General features: G+C 42.1%; 1 protein-coding gene across 6 annotated transcripts in view; it reads right to left on the minus strand.

Moving 5' to 3' along the window:
- The window catches only part of LOC108877911 (neuron navigator 1), a 94,925-nt gene that overhangs the window by 74,514 nt on the left and 3,483 nt on the right, over nucleotides 1-16,928 (minus strand). For 3 of the 6 annotated variants that reach the window (XM_051071220.1, XM_051071219.1, XM_051071218.1), the window contains exons 1-4: nucleotides 11,001-11,135; nucleotides 7,422-7,610; nucleotides 2,458-3,360; nucleotides 1,485-1,576 (exon numbers count right to left, since the gene is read on the minus strand). In XM_051071220.1, coding sequence (XP_050927177.1) covers nucleotides 1,485-1,576; nucleotides 2,458-3,353 — 988 coding nt within the window. In that variant the 5' untranslated portion in view covers nucleotides 3,354-3,360; nucleotides 7,422-7,610; nucleotides 11,001-11,135. Of the gene's footprint in view, nucleotides 1-1,484; nucleotides 1,577-2,457; nucleotides 3,361-7,421; nucleotides 7,611-9,737; nucleotides 9,844-11,000; nucleotides 11,136-16,928 lie in introns of those variants that run through there. The other 3 variants (XM_051071216.1, XM_051071224.1, XM_051071217.1) reach the window with 2 other exon arrangements.

The following is a 16,928-nucleotide window of genomic DNA, read 5'->3' on the forward strand; positions in this document are numbered from 1 at the left end:
GCTGGTTGAAACCTGCAAAAAGGTTTTAAAAGGTTTTATTTGCAAACTCCTCTGTTCTGTTAATTATACTTTTCGAGAGGCCAGATCAATAGGAGAGAGAACTTAAAAGTCAAGGCAGAACTGTTTGTGGCATATTACACTAACTCTAGTGTAACTAAACTGAAATTTGGCCGCTGTCGCTCAACTCATTCAATGAAAACAAATGATAAAGGCAAACACCAGCTAAATGTACCTTGGTAGATCGTAATATACTTGATCAACATCTGTTAAATTGGATTAAAATGTCTTTTGAATTTCATATTGATAATGTGTGTAATGTGTGTAGTGGGGGGATCATATTGTGTTCCTGAGCTGAGGGCCTTTTAAAATTGAATTCTCTAGTCTAGCTTTTTTGATTTTACAGATCTAAATTATGATATTAAAAAAATAAGAGATGCAAATGAAAACACCTCTAACGCATTGTCATTGTTTCACTGCAAACAACCAAACAGAGAAAAACATTTCTGACTATACTAAGAAGACTACAACTGAGAAGAGATTTGCAACAATGCTAGGTAGTCAGTCCCCTCCTACCCAACCGACACCACATCACAACACCAATGGAATGATTCACTAAGTCACTGATAAAGTCATATCTCTGAGGCACATCCACATCTCTTCACTCAGACTGACCACAGCGATGAATGGCTATGGCTGTGGTTACTGAGCAAACCATTACTCAAAAGGACGGGGGGTGTGGGGTGGGGGTTGGGGTGGGGGGTGTCATGCTGGGACTATGGCTTTTTAGGTCAACGAAGCTGGAGAGGAAGAAGAACAAGAGATGGGTGGAGAGAAAGCGTGAGGGGAGGAAGAGAGCGAGCTCCTCAGCAGCTCTTGGATGAAGATGAAATCAGCGCACACATAACACTGCCTGGCAGCGAGTAGAGAAGTGCCCCATTTCATCCCATTACTGACCCACATCACCCCTGTCGTCTTCCTTCATCTTAACATCCTGGGCCCATCTCTCTTTTCCATCTCTTCATTGAGGAACCGCTGCAGTCTGCAGAGCCCCGGGCTGACGCTGGCTGACACACACACACACACAGACACACACACACACACACACAAATTACACCACCTAACCTCAGTCATGGCTCCTGAGGAATGATGAGTGGCAGCGTGACAGACATACATTTGGACAGAGAATGGTTGTCCCTTAGTCTTCACTGAGCCTATTCAGGTTCCACAATGAGACCCAAAGGTCAGCCGCTGGCATGTCCTGTCTGCCGCCATTTATGACCCTGTCGCAGTAAATGCGTCTGGCTGCCATGAAGTAGGCATCTATACCTGCCAAAAGAGCTCTCGGCCTCTCGGCGCCCTGACACTAACTTGGCAGACGAGATTAGACTGCGAGATTTGTTCGGCGAGGGAGACAGAGAGAGGGGAAAATTGACGATGATTGTTATTTCTGCGAAACTGTGCGTGTGTGTGTCGGTGCAGCGAACCTGGCGTTAGGTCATCGCAGCAGACTTCTATGGATCCAGATGAGCAGTCACTCAGTTCATCCACTGAAAAATCGCTCTCCTGCACCTGCAGCCTGTCAACACATCATGAGGAGAGCCATCGCACATCTGTTACTCCACATGCAAATCACTTTGGTATCGCTGATGACATCAACACAGGCTACTGTCCATGACAGTAGAAGAACACGGACATTCACGGATGTGCAACATTAATTTCCATAAAAGCAAATCACAGTAACAGAAAATTTCTGTTGATGCACAAAGCACTGCAAATAATTCCATCATTATAAGGCTAAAAAGAAGCATAAGAATTCCTCTTTATCATATTAAATATTGTGCACCATGCACTGAATGAAAATAACTTTCTGCTTTGGCTGATTCATTCTTCATGGATTGATTCATTCCACTAAAACACCATACATCACTAAACAACATACATCTGACACAGTGACGTCTTTTTTTTGTTGCTTACAAAATTAGGTTCACCATTTTCTTGTTTTTATCCCACATCACGAGAGACTATGTGTGTGTGTGTGAGAGGACAACAGTATATTGAGTGAGCCCAGAGGCTGTCAAGAGGACACTTTAACAATCAGCTCTGCTCCAGAAAGCACCACACAAGTGTGTGTATCTGTGCACACCAATGTACTACTGGACGAGATGCAGAGGAATTAGACTGAAATGGCCAAAACGGGCCTCTGGGGCTGGTCTTTGGTATCCTGAGTGGGAGTCAATGTGTGTGTGTTTGTGTGTGTATGTCAGTAGAGAGGGGGTTTGTAAAGAGCTATGAGGAGAGAGTGATCATATGGTGATAACAAGAGAATGGTTACACAAGGGGGTCACAACAGGGGCTCCTGATGGAAGTCTTGATAAACTGTACGTGTGTGTGTGTGTGTGTGTGTGTGTGTGTGTGTGTGTGTGTGTGTGTGTGTGTGTGTGAGGGCTGACCACTCACCTGAAACTGAAGGGAGCCACAGTAGCCATATTGACCTTGGGTGTGTTTGTCTCTGTGGACTCAGTCTCTTCATCTGGGTATTGATCCTGTGTATCAACAGCCATCTTTGACATGACTGGTAGGGTGAATGAGATGGGCGGCAGCGGCAGGGGACCAGGAGAGGACACTGGACTGTTATCCTCAGGAGTCCCCATCTCCTCATCTGACTGGCTCATGGAGTTGCTGCGATGTCTGACGGCTTGCTCACAGCTCATTTGAGAGAGAGAGGGGCGCAAGTTCCCGTTGTTCAGCATGGCGGACTGGGCTGGCTGGTTTTCTGGGGACTCCTCTTCTCTTCCTGGCATGACCTCACTCGATGTTACAGAGTTGGAGTTGTCCCCTCTTTTGAACTCCTGCGGTGGACGCAGGTTGCTGGCTCCCCACGCTTGGTTCTTATTGGTGAAGGCATTTCTGTTGCGATTGCCATCATGTGTTAACTGTGATGGGGTGTGAGCCAGGGCAAGCTTTGCCAGATCCAGTGTGTCTTTGGAGTGCGGCGGCGTAACTCGGCGCTGGGTCAGCGGGCTGCTGTAGGCAGAGCGAGACACCTGGGGAGCAGGTAGAGCTCCCGTCCGCTGGAATAGTTGACCTTTCAGGCTAGCGTCTCTCAGCAGGTCCCTGGAGGAAGGCCCCGGGATGTTTGAGCTCCGTGGTCGAAGTGAGGGTGAGTGCATGGGTGTGTGCGTGGGTGTGTGCGTGGGTGTGTGTTTAGGGGTCTGAATCGAGGGCCTAGGCAGGTCACTAGCCCGGCGGCGGGGGTCTGCTTTGGGGGAGGAGGGCAACAGGCTACGCGGGAGGGGGATTCCTGAAGAGGGAGGCCCGCGGGGGGCTAACTTCACATTGACTCCCCCACTCATATCTGACCTAAAGTAGAGAAACACAAGGAGAGAGACACATACAATGAGTCAAAAAGTTGGGCGGTGAGGTGGATGCTCCACCTTCAAGGCACATCCATAGCAACAATACAAACAATATGATACGATCAGTCGCAAAAGCCCTCCCAAAAAAGTTTTGTTATCCTTTTAGAGGATAATTTCACTGTGTGAAGGTTCCTGGAAATGAACCTAATCAGGTAAACTAGAAATTTGCTGTTCTTAATACAGAGCTCAGTAAACATCCACGGTATGTGAGCATGTGACTCAAACACATATAACAAACTGAGTCATGGTAAGCCACGAGTTGAGCTTATTTTCAGCAAGGCACGGAGCGTCTGTGCAATCAAATTTGCCTGCTGGGGAGTTGAAAGCACAAAAACAGTTTCACACAGATTCATGCTCGCAGCAATGTCTACCAGCTGCTTTGAGAGCGCTATGTTCTCAAATAACTGATTTTCTTCACGTAATGAATTCAAACACACTATCACACGGACTCCCCACACACACACACACGCACAAACACACAGATATAGACACACACAGACACACACACACACACACACACATACACACACACAGAGCACTCATCTTCTCTTGTACATATAACAGCTTCAGCTGGGGGATCGCCCTCACCTGATTTGCTTTGATTCCAGATATTTGTGGTTTCTGTTACCTTCTCCGCCGTCCCACACAGAATGACACAGACCTCCTAAGAGCTAGAAAAGTCTGCCTGATGTTTTTTGTGCCCTTCTGTTCTACACAAAACCGCAGTGGATGTTGGTCAAGCGAAACCATTTCACACAATGTCATATAATTTAACTACCTCGTGCTACTGTGCTGGAGGGAGGGGAAGGAAAGGGGGAAAAGGTGGAAACAGCAAGTGTAGGACGGGACTGATCCCAGCATCTCGGAGAGGAACAGAGAACTAATTCTTTTGCTATCGCTAACAAAATATCTGAATCTCACTCTGCAGTTTTCTGTGATAAAATCTCACTAACCCTCAACTGAACATGTAAACAATATCTCCACATGAGATTTACAATTTTTAAGGAATTTTGACTTCATATTAAGCATTGAACATGATTTTCTCAATTGTGTGTTATGTTAAAAACAACAACACTGAATTATAGCCCAGTCTGAGAAAATGTCTGAATACATAACTGTATTGAAATACTTTTCCACATCAGTCTGTCTATAAAAGGACAAATGTCTGAGTTTAACTGTGAGAAATGCTTTAGCTAAACTTTTATGACCGTCTCACTTAACATAGTGAACAAATCATGTTGCTGTTTCTGTCCAGATGTTCAGGAGCAGGTCAACAGCTGCTCTGCTCTCCCTTCCAACTCTGATATAAACATAAAGACAAACACATACGCATGTTGTACATTTTCTGTTTTGCTTTCTGCTTCCTGTGCAGCACATTTGCTTTAAAGCAGTGCAGTAGAAATAGATTTTTAATATTATAATTTAACACACTCTGACAAACACGCAGATTTAACGCTTAGCCCTACTTGCCCTTTCTTAAATAGAAGAAATTTTGTTGCCAGACGACGTCTTGGGAAGCTGTCTTTAGTAAAGCAGAGATGTATCAAATTAAGCAGTCAAAGTCACGAGGATAACATGTTGGATTATTTGACAGCGCATCTAATCATAGTATTGCACACAGTGTAATGCAGATCACACAAATACACACACACACATACTTTCCAAGCAGGCTAAGGAGAAGGTCTGTCTTTTTTAAAATCGTCGAGGGGGGGGAGTTGACTGTTGCGGCTGATAAACTCAAAACCTTCCAGTTTCTTATAAAGGAAAGAACAGTGTGTCTATAGAGAGACATTTCTCTCACCTGCTCATAATATCAGACACACTGACACAGAAAATTGAGATTTGGTGTTTTGCCAAGGACTAGCGCTCCATCATAGTTGACTCAATGCTAATGCGCAGCAGCGTACAGCAGCGGTGAGGCAGCAGAAGGTAAACAGAGACAGATGTGATCATCTATCCTCCTTTCCCCTCATTTCCCTCTCTAAATTCCTCCTCCTCCTTCTCCTTCCCGTAACCCCCCATCTCTCATTTCTTCCCGTCTCTTCTTCTCTCCCTCTTTCTCTTGGGAGGTCGAGTCACTAATAAGCATCAGAATTTTTGTCTGTCTGATATAATTCCTGCAAGGATTTTCAGGAGCACAGGTGCGGTCTGGCTATGTGTCTATCTGTATGGAAATTGGCTATTCTCTGGGGACGCACAGGGGTCATGCTGGTACTACTGCAGCCCACGTAAGGACATACAGAGGCTCAGCTGGTGGCGGGGATGAGTGTGTGTATATATACGCAGAAAGAGAAAGAAATAAGAGACACAGTAAGATATTTCTGCTGACTGAACTCAGTAGCTGTAAGCAGGTGAAAAACTGGCAAATCAATTTCTGGTCCGATTCTCTCACAGATAAAACTATGTTTTACAGCACAAGCTTGTTACACGTGTAGAGTGCGCTCTCTATGTCATGTGTTCAGACTACATACAGCCCCTGAAGGCAAGATCATCCTGTATCTTTTTATTACATAAGCTTTTACAATGGTTAGACTGTTGGTTTGTTGATGCTTTCACTGTAGGTTTAACAGCTTGTCTGGCCACAGAAATTGGTTAAAAGCAGTGCAGTAATTTGTGGAGTTGTCCAGAAATGTACAGGATGAACACGTGTAAAATCAGATTTCTGGTTCGGTTCAGGCTGAGTTCATCATGGCATGAGCCTTATCCTAAGGCATGCAGATAAGGAGAAATAGCTTAGTAGTTAGGCCTGCAGCTAACAATTATTTTTACCATCCTTCCACACATTTTTTACATTTTTTTTTTCAAATAGTCCATAAAATGTCATGAAATTGTGAAACATGCCCATCACAGTTTTACAAAAACCAAGATGACATTTTGAAAATTTCTTGTTTTGACTGGCAAACAGTCCAAACCCTTGATGTTTTCAATTCTCAGTGAATAACAGAGAAAAGCAGCACTGTTAAAATCTCAAACCAGAGGTTGTCTGCAATTTTTGTCTAATAAATGAGACATATGATGAATCAATTGTCAAAATCGTTGTAAGGTAATCAAATCAGATGTTCAGGAGCAGGTCAACAGCTGCTCTGCTCTCACTGAGTGTATGTGTATACAGTATATACACGTACACACAATACACTAGAACACTAAAATAAGATAAAATATACTGACACAAAGATGGTAACGAATACATGCAACATACTGACAATTTTTTTTTTTTTTTTTATTGTAGGTGAGTGTAGAAGCCAGGTCTTCCTCCCCTGTCATTCTGCAAGGTCGGTACTGACATCTGCTGGATATTCAGGTAACTGCACCAGCAGGAATCAGCAGATTCCTCACTATTCTGCTATCTGTTCATTTCTACTGTCTGCAAATAGCGGAAGTTGCATTATGTAAGCTGATAAAAAAAAAAAAAAACCTTAAAATCAGCACGAAAGACAACAGTTTAGTATGTACTGTCTGAAGAGAGAAAAAGAAGGATAACGTGCAGCTGCATTAGATGTCAGCTTCTAATTTGCTAATCATATACACCATTGTCCCATGACACACACAGCCTGCGCTGAGTTCGTCTGATCAAAGAAACACCCATACCCTCTCACACACACACAGACACACTCACCCTTGTGACGAACACCCTCTGACTCATCGCAAAATCAATAAATGAGGTGGGAACACAGGCCTCTCTGTCTGTGAAGTAAAGGACATTAGCAATGCCTGCGAGTTTGTGTGTGTCACCCAATCTGGGAAGTTGAAAATAAATGAATGTAATTACTTCCATAATGACAACAACAAAAACAACAGCCATAATGTGAGCGTCATAAATCATCTTACAGTGTGCTATAGTGACACACAGTATTGCAAAAACACTAAAATGAGCTGTCAGGATTCCTGGAAAGGCACTGTTTTCTTGGAAGTCGCAACAGCATAAAAATAACAACATCTGAGGTTCATAGACTGCTTACGATGAAATGTCGTGTGAGCAGATCCGCTGTCCCACGAGTGTCTTACCTGTCACTGGGGTACTGAGTCCGTCAGTGTGCCGTTAAGCCGAGCAGGCAGGCAGAGCCGGCTGGAGGGAGGTCACACTTCTCCGACGTCCCAGGAACAATGGGCTGTTTTTTCCTGGATCACTGTTGCATCCTCACGGCTGCCCTCCCATTGGTCCGCTGCCGCCTCACCATTCACAGAGACAGGAAGCTGTAACAAACGGGAAGAGGACATTTTCATCCAATCAGAGGCCCCGCACTGAGGTGACTCATTTTCAAAGTCACTTTCTTTGATGAAATCTGTGTTCTCATCTTTTGGTAGAAAAACGTCATCTCTAACACACACACACACACAAAGTGAAAACTGAAGACTGTTTATGTTATCATGAGTCAGTGACCCAATTGGAAATTTACTTGGCCTACAGTGACCCACCATGACACATATTCTGCCATCCAAGTGTCACAATATAGCATTAAATTAATCAAAAACCTTGTATCTCCAGCACAGATTGTTTTTTTTTTTGATGTTGTTGTTGTTCGTGTCATCACAGTGTATTTTCATGTCGGACAATGGGTTTTCTAACTGTTTCATTCAATGAGGATACCCACTTTCACACAAAATGGGATTTCAACACTGAATTCAACACAAAAATTACTAAAAACTGGTGTCACAAGGTTTTCAGTGCAGCATAGTCCAACCACATGGAGAAGTCATCGGATGTGGAGTCTAAAGATTTCTTCAGAGGGAGTGTGAATCACTGGCAAACTAGGGAAAAGACGCACACACACAGACACAAAGACTTGTTCCACTATCCCCGTGAGAATACTCATTGACACAATGCATTCCCTTGCTCCTTACCCTTACCTTAACCATCACAACTAAATGCCTAACCTCTACCCTTACCCTAACGCTAACCTTAACCCAACTGTAACCTGAACCTAACCCTAGTCTTGCCCTTTAAAGAAGCAGTCTTTACCCATAGGGACCTCAATTTTCTGTCCCCACGGTGACACGAGTCCCCGTGCGTCAGTGTGCATTCAAGTTAGAGTCCGTACCAGGATAGAAAAGAAGAAAAAAGCCCACATCCCCTCCAGATGCACTCATTATAGAAGCAAGTATAGTGGTACAAACACAGGCACCCACAAACTAAACAGGACAGAGCATAACCAGACAACCGACAATATAAACATGACCATGTGTGCACAAACAGTTTCCCTCCGTCCTGATTCACTGCCACAGATCCTCTCCACATCACTCTCAACGCACCGTCCCCAGATGCATGTTATGCATGCTGCACTGAGTCATACAGCCCCTATAGTGCTGACTCAGGCCGATCACATCATGTCACCCCTGGTTATAGGATACCCCCCCACCTCTCTCATCCCCTCTAGTCTCTTTTCATCCCACTTAAGCTCTGCCTTTCTTTCTGTTTGCCTCTTTCTTTCACCCTACCGCCATCTCTATGTTCCGCTGCCAACTGTGATACTGCTGTGAACATTCTCACAGATCAAGATACAGTGTTTTTATTTATCTGTTCACAGAGTCACAGTTGGATTTACACCAACAAGAGAGCACATATTAACACAAACAGGGAGAGATGCGCAGCAGCAGTCAAATTAACACATGCCTAAACAGAAATATCAAATACAAACTGAAGTAAAACAAACACAAGGCTGCACTCACCCTCTGCAAGCATCAGCACACAAAGCATCAAGTGAGTTTGTCTCCAATCTGTATGCTGCTGAGTGCGTCCAGCTGAGTCCCTGCCTTTTGCTTCTGTCTACTTTTGCCTGGCAGCCCCCTGAGCTGCGAGCATGTGCATTTGTGTGTGTGTGTGTGTGTGAGAGAGAGAGAGAGAGTCTCTGTCATTCCACTCGTCTAGCACGTCATGCCGCTCTGCTGCTGCCGCAGTACGCCTGCAGCCGTATTCCCGCCCCTCTCTTCCTTTTTTCCTCCCCTAATCACAATCTCTCTCTCTCGCTCGCTCTCTCTCTCTCTCTCAGTAATGGACCTGTTGGCTGTGCTCCCTCCCTCTCTGAGGTGAAATATAAGCCCCAGCTAAGGCAGAGACAGGCCGGTCCATTAGCTGGATGAGTGTGGTTTGTGTGTGTGTGTGTGTACCCGTGCATGGCTGTCTGTATAGTGTGAGTAATACATGGTAATTAAGCAGATGTAGCCACAAATGTGAAAAGCCCAAACCCATCATCCGGTTTTCGAGGTCTAATTGGTGGTCAGCGTGAAAAAAGAAACACGCATACAAAAAAACAGGGTATGCTAATGATAGATCCTCTGACGACAACTGAACATGTGCATAAATGCACACAATCACACACTTACATGTGATGTCTGTATCTGCGTCTGTGCTTAGCACACACACTTGTATGGACAAGGACCCTGAAGGAGGAGCAGCCCATCCATCACTCCTCTAATTCGTCCCACAACTCTAATGAAAAGGGAGGAGCAAGAGACAGAGAGAGAAAGAGAGAAATAAGGGAGACAAAAAAAGCAAGGAGAGGCTGAAAACAGTAGGCGGCCATCAACATGTGCAGAGTAAACCCCTCTACTGACGTCTTTTCCCAGCTGCCAAATAGGGAGTGACAATATACTGTACATCCCAGGATCTAACCTTGAACTCAGCCTCTCCAGATTGTCTACCCGTTTCCATAAACCATAGACTGTAGAAATCTCATCACATGCAGCCAGTCTGCTTGACAGATTCAGTTTACAGAGGAAAATGTTGTTTAAATGTAGCAGCAGTAAGACACACTGCTGGAACTGTTAGTGTTTTTGTGTGTGATGGCGAGGTGTGAAACTGAGATTTCAAGCCCCAGAGATGTCTTTATCAGCTATTTTGACAACCAGACATCATTCATTCCTGTATTTACTCACAGATTTTTTTTGCTGCGAGTTTAACAGAAGGGGATCTGTTTATTTTGTGATTTTTTTTTTGCTTTTCAGTCTCTCTCTTTCATGTTTTTTGTCTCTTATTCTTTCTCCATTTCTCTGTCTGTCCTCTCTTCTCATATTTCTGCTGAGCTGGCTTACAGTTTGACACACTGACATCAGGGACAGTGCTGAATTTTTAATGAAGACTGTGATTCACAACAGAATCAGACCCACAAAATACGTCTGTAATGCTGTATATTCCTCAGCTTCAACTGACGTTTAAAAGGTTATTTACTGCGCGTTTAATCAATCACCAGACTGTAAGGGTCTCTACAGTCTTGATCTTGCGGCAAATACAGCCTCAGAGCTCTTTGGATGATCACATTATTGATCAGGCATTGACAGGTCAGTGCTAACACTTGACTTTGTCTGCAAGTCTCTGCTGGAGACATATATAAATAATGGAAAATGTGTCCAGTTAAACTGCATGTATGCAAATAAATACATCAACTGATCAGCCAACCATGATATATTGAGAAATGAGAAAATATTAGCACACAGTATGTTGACCTGGAAGCACAGCACCTCCCCCAACACACACAGGGTACATGCATACTGTAGCCTACACATACACCCCCCACAACCCCTTCCTCGGCCCAGCATACAGTACAGTCTGCCCCTCATGCTGTCGAGCACAATCACTTAAATGCTCACCTGCAAGTACTCGTATTAATTGCCAGGGCCCGTCTCCTCTTTTTCCTGCTCCCAGAGAGTTTGGTCTGTGAGACTGATGCACAGCAAACACTCCAAAATCAGCCACGAGCACAAAAACACACTCACATGATCTGTTGCTTTGACTCAGTGGCTCATGAAACGGGAAGTGACTTGTAAGAGAAGGATTATGGGTAGGAGTGTGCATGCGTCTACAATGAGTGTGTGTGTGTGTGTGTGTGTGTGTGTGTGTGTGTGCGTATGTGTGTTGAGGGGAGAGGGTTAATGTTATAGCTAATCTACTGATGTCCCCCAAGGCATGCCGCCCCCCCCCCCCCGGAGAGACAGACCCTGACAGATGCTGTTGTGACAATGGGACACTTGTGTCACTGTCACCCTGAGGGGCATCTGGAGGGAGGGAGGCAAGGGTGGGGGCTACTCTAATATGTTGACTGTCTGGGCCATGGGTCCTCAGATGTGTCGCTTCACTGAGATGAGTAAAATCAGAAAACAAAAAAAGAAAAAAAGGACACGTACTGATTCTGAACAAACAAACAGGTTCAGTTTAGAGGAAGTCACTAGTTCCCTGGGAAAGTTTGTCTTTAGTTACCACAGTTCTCTATTCAGAGTGTGTCAGCATCCTGAGCTTGTCTCTACATTATGTATGACTCTGCCTCATGTGACTGCACTGTTAACACTAGATGGAGCCAGACTGCCTCACTACAGTGAAGCAGTTTGAGATGGGGCCGAATAAGTTTAAGATTGAGGTTATGACAAAGGTTATGACTGGTAACTAGTCCTGCAAATGTTTGATCTCTAGTAGCCATACTCTGAGAAAGGTTTAGTGATTGAGGCTGCAATTTATGTTTATTTTCATTGTTAATAAATTAATCTGCAAATTAGTTTCTTGATTTATCAATTTGTTTCCATAATGTCACAAAATGTTTTTTTTAAAAAGAAAAACATTATAATTTACATACATTATAGATGAAAAATGACATCTTCGAACCCAAAGATATTTAGTACCATATAAAACTGAGATGATTTTTAAATAGCATATTACTAAAATTGTTAGGCTATATTTTTTAATATATATCTAATAATAGTTAATCTGCTGTGGATTAACTAATAAATTTCACCTCTCAATTTATAGAGAAGGTCCACAGAAGATTTGTCAGTTGCAAAAACTAAGCTTTTTGTTAAACTGAATCATCTTTTATCTGACTTCATAACTCCAGTGATACTCTGTACCTTAAAAGGTTGTTGAAAGCATTAGTATGTATGATAGTATGTTACTTATTTTGAAATGGGAGCAGGAAATTATTTTCTTTTCATTCATATTGTACATTTATTGTCATTTCCAACCATACAATCCATGTCAGGTGATAATTCAGTATTGTCATTCATTTCAATGTACTGTGAGTGACAGAGGAATATGTAATAGTCATTTCAACCATACAATCCAGCTGTGATTAGTTAGTGGATTGTATGCAAAATGTGTTGACTGTCATTTTTAAAATTTGTCCTTTAAAGAGCTGCCTTAGGGTAAGCTTCTAGTCTCTTCTGCCTTTACAATACCTGTGCTGACAAGTTAAACCGGCTTAGACGACAGGGAGTTGAAATTCCCACCCAGCCCCAATAACAGCATTGACAGCAAACACAAGAAACAGAGAGGAGACAGTCACAGATCTTCACAGGTAAGCACAGCTGCTACCTCTGTCTGACAACTACCTGCTCTTCTTTTTCACTAATTGATCTCTCTCTAACAGAAGACTAACATGTAATACTCTTCTTTTCAAGAACTGCTTTACTATATTTTAGTGAAGTCAGGTAATCCCTGTGTAACAGGAAGTTTATTGAAGACCACACCTCTATCATCCTTCTCTCCTCATTCCTTATAAAGTCTTGACTGAACATTTCTGCACTTCAGGGGTCGTCTGAGAAGTGATGTGAATCTAAAATGCTGTAATCTCCTCGTGCTGATATTATTTCAAACCATGATTCTGATTTAGGTATCATTTCCTAAAATCTGCTGGAAATCAAGCTAATTCAGTTTCACTTTTTCTTTTTGACTGTTTTGAGATTATTTTCCATTTATTATGATAATCTTCTAATCCGCACACATTTCATCTTAATGAATATTAATCCACTGACCACATGAAATAACAATACATTCCACTGAGAAAAATGTTTTATACATTGCAAGACTAAATTTTAAAAGTTTAGGACTGTGAGGTGACCACCATATACTCGACCAAAGGTTAAGTTAGAGGAAAATTCTTTCATCCAAAAAGTGGGGGGAAAAGCTAACTACTGTAGACAGAAAAGCAAAATTTGCAAACTAATGATCAGATCCATTTAGGTTAAAAGTTAAGGACCAGTTGACATGTCTCTTCTTTCTTGCCCCAGGGTCAGAGGAAAGAAACACTGCAAGACAACATACCATTGAAACAGCAGCCTTCAATTTTGACATATTTCTTGACTTGTTTAACCACAGGACTGTTACAGCATTTGCCATTTGTCCTGTTCCTTATTATAGATTCTTTTCTCACAGATTGTTAGACCAGACTGTCCACTATGATTGGATCAGTGCCTACAGAGATGGAAGAAACTGAGGAAATTTCAACTGTTACTACAGGCAGTACATGTTTCTTCAATCTAATCTTTTCTTCAATCTTTTTTTTCTGACAGTCATTTGCATGTTTCTTCCACAAACTTCATTTGTGGTCACTCTTTGTGTCAAATGGTTCACATATTATCTTCTTGTTTTACTCTGTTTGGTCTCAGAGTGGAGAACAGTGCCAGATCCAAAGCTTGCCGGTTGGTTATTCTCACAGGACCTTCTTCACAGCAACAATGACTCTAAAAGTCTATTTCTGAGTCTGGACATCAGACATGACAAAGAGGAGCAAGACCAAGCTTTAGTCAGATTCTACAGGAGAGACAACGTTCAGTGGGCATCTCCACTTCGGTGCAAACTTCAAGGTAGTCACTAGTAGATTCAATAGTACTACACCAACTGGTAAAAGTAGTGATAAAGGTGTGTGTCTCTGCACAGGGGATGTTGCAACAGGAAGTGGGGTCGACCGTCACATGATGTCAACAGTGATTTTCAAGCTAATGAGTGGATTCCATATAAACATAGGTTAGACACAACAACATACACACACACAACAACATGAACAGCATTGATTGAGACTATTTTCAGAAGTTTCTGACTGCTGAAAAAAATGGATTAATCGACTGACAGAGAGTTAACTGGCAATTAATCTGATAATTTAATCATTTTTCAAGTTATTTATCAAGCTCAAATGCCAACCATTTGAAAGTGAGGTGACAGTTTGCTGCTTTTCCATAACTTATGTTATAGCACGCTGAACATCTTTGGGTGCTGAACATCACCTTGGGTTTAAAGGATGTAGTGACCTGCATTTTCTCTGTTTTCTGACATTTCCCAGACCAACCTGTTAACTAATCAGTCAAGGAAATCATTGGGAGAATAATCCTGCTGAAAAGCTTATTGTTAGCTGCAGCACTAATAGCTAATAACATACGTTCTGTTCATGTAACCAGACCAAACATTTACCATTATTATTATTATTATTAACTAATTTACCAAAAACAAGTGATGTTGGGGCTAATTAGCAGGGACTGAAGTTGACATGTTATTTAAGGCATTAGCTTGCAACATGTGTTACATTCTTCATTCTATTTGGCTGATTTTCCATGTCCTAGTCTATCTTTAACTTACACAGGACATAACAGAAAAATCACAGGTAGAGTACACAGCCCAAAGTGGTAAATGGTGTATTGTAAAATGTAATACTGTACTTTTATGTCATTATATATCTATGCTTTTTAAATCATGTAGTATTTAGTGTTAGTTATTCAAGTTATTCACCACTCATGCAATTAATTCATAACTTGAGGTGGATAACCTGATAAACAAGACAATCCAATCCAATACAATCATTGAAACAGATGAAAGATGGACCATTTACCTGAAACTTATGATAATGATTATAGCAATCACTATAACAGCTTATCAGCCAAGGTGAACTATGGGTCTAATTCAACTTACACAGACTATATTCTGCTCAAATGTGTTTTTCTTCACTCTCTCTAACCCTAACCATTTCATTTTAGTCATTAACCTTCGCTATATATTGCAATTGCAGGAAGTACGGCCATTACCAAAATCTTCGAAGGCGAGTCTGACCACCTAATCCCCTCAGTTTCAGAGGAACTGCTTGACAATAACATGTTCACCGTAGCGGGCCGGATGATCGGCCATTCCTTCCTGCACTGCGGCCCAAGTTTTCCAGGACTTAGCCCAGCCATTATCCATGTTCTCTTTGGAGGTTCGCTGGAGACTACTCCTGTGACGATACGAGACTGCCCTGACCTCGACATCCGAGATACTGTTAAAATGGTGAGAAAGTTTGGAAGAGGTCACCATGAAACATGAAAAATATTTATATTTTCTACTAAAAAGCTCCATCTGTCACTTAATGCACAGACTCAGCTCTATAAACCTGCAATCAGTTTAATATATTTTGTGGCTCCCGCTTGAATAATACATATTTTTGATCATGTTTTATTCCAGCTAGACGGAGATACTGAATTAAAAGAATCTGACCCCATCCATCAACTCTGCCTGTCATGGAACCTGCCAACACCAAATGCCACCAACAGGAAATGGCTGTCTGAAAAGCTTCTCTTTCACAATGTAAATGTCAAAGTATTTTTCAGTTTATTCTTCTTCTTCTTCTTCTTCTCAAGTCATTCTAATTTCTTCACACTAATGCTGCTCACACTGAAGAACCTACCATCAGATAACATATTATTTCATTACAATATGTTTTAGTATTCCAAAGAGCATTTATTGCTGGCTTGTTTTGATATAACTTTATTTATACCCACTTAAGTCTTTCAAATGCTCTTGATCATTGGTCAGGAAAAGACACTTTTCCGCTGAGAGTAATCTGTTTGGCCATTACAGTCATTTATACAATACCCAATAGTCACTGTAAAGGTCATGTTGCCACTCTTATATTATCATAACCAGTAATGGACTCAATTTATCAGCAAGAAAATGGAGTGCAACAAAAAAGGGACATTTTACCCGCAACATAATTCAAGTAGAACGGCACTCAGCAGAGTGCATACTTCTGCCAAAGCCAAACAATCCAACAAATGTATGTCTAGCTCTTATACTAGAAAAAATATCAAGATCCACACATCATTTCCTGAGAAACTGATGAAAACGCTGAAAAATGGCATATCTCGCAATATTAAGGAAAAAGAGCAAAAAATTCCTGGATCCTCCTCTTTAACAGGAAAATTCAGTGGGTTCTTCCCTGGGCCATGCCCCAATACTCCACCAAGTTTGGTGAAAATCAGTTCTGTACTTTTTGCATAATCCTGCTGACACTGGTGAAAACATTACCTCCTTGGGGGAGGTAACAAAAATTCTTTATCATCCAACTGCCAATAATCAGAAGCCTGGAGCATACGCGGCTTTTTGTTTTAAACTATTCAACTGACATTATCTGTATATGTTACAGCTATTTTTCAGTAAAATAAGCTACATATGAACACATGGAACGATTGCTAATGAAGATGAACGGTACAGTTGTGCTGGGATAGGAGAATGAAAACATCTGGCAAATCATAATTTATAAGTTATACCATGTCTCTTGTATTGCAGGTTATCGAGCAAACAAGGCGTCAAATCAATCAGTTCCGAAAAGGCTTGAAAGAGACAGGACTGTGGCCTCTTCTCATTCACAGAAGAGATGTAATCCCACTCCTGTTTCCCAGGGAATCAGAGGCACAGGTCACACCTCAGGTACTGAAGCCAAGGCATATGTAACAGTGGTCTAATGCTGTATACACACAGGTTCATAAACAGTAACTGCTAAGGAGTTC

This window comes from Lates calcarifer, linkage group LG6, assembly GCF_001640805.2.
Source record: "Lates calcarifer isolate ASB-BC8 linkage group LG6, TLL_Latcal_v3, whole genome shotgun sequence".
In the NCBI taxonomy this organism is placed as follows: Eukaryota; Metazoa; Chordata; class Actinopteri; family Centropomidae; genus Lates; species Lates calcarifer.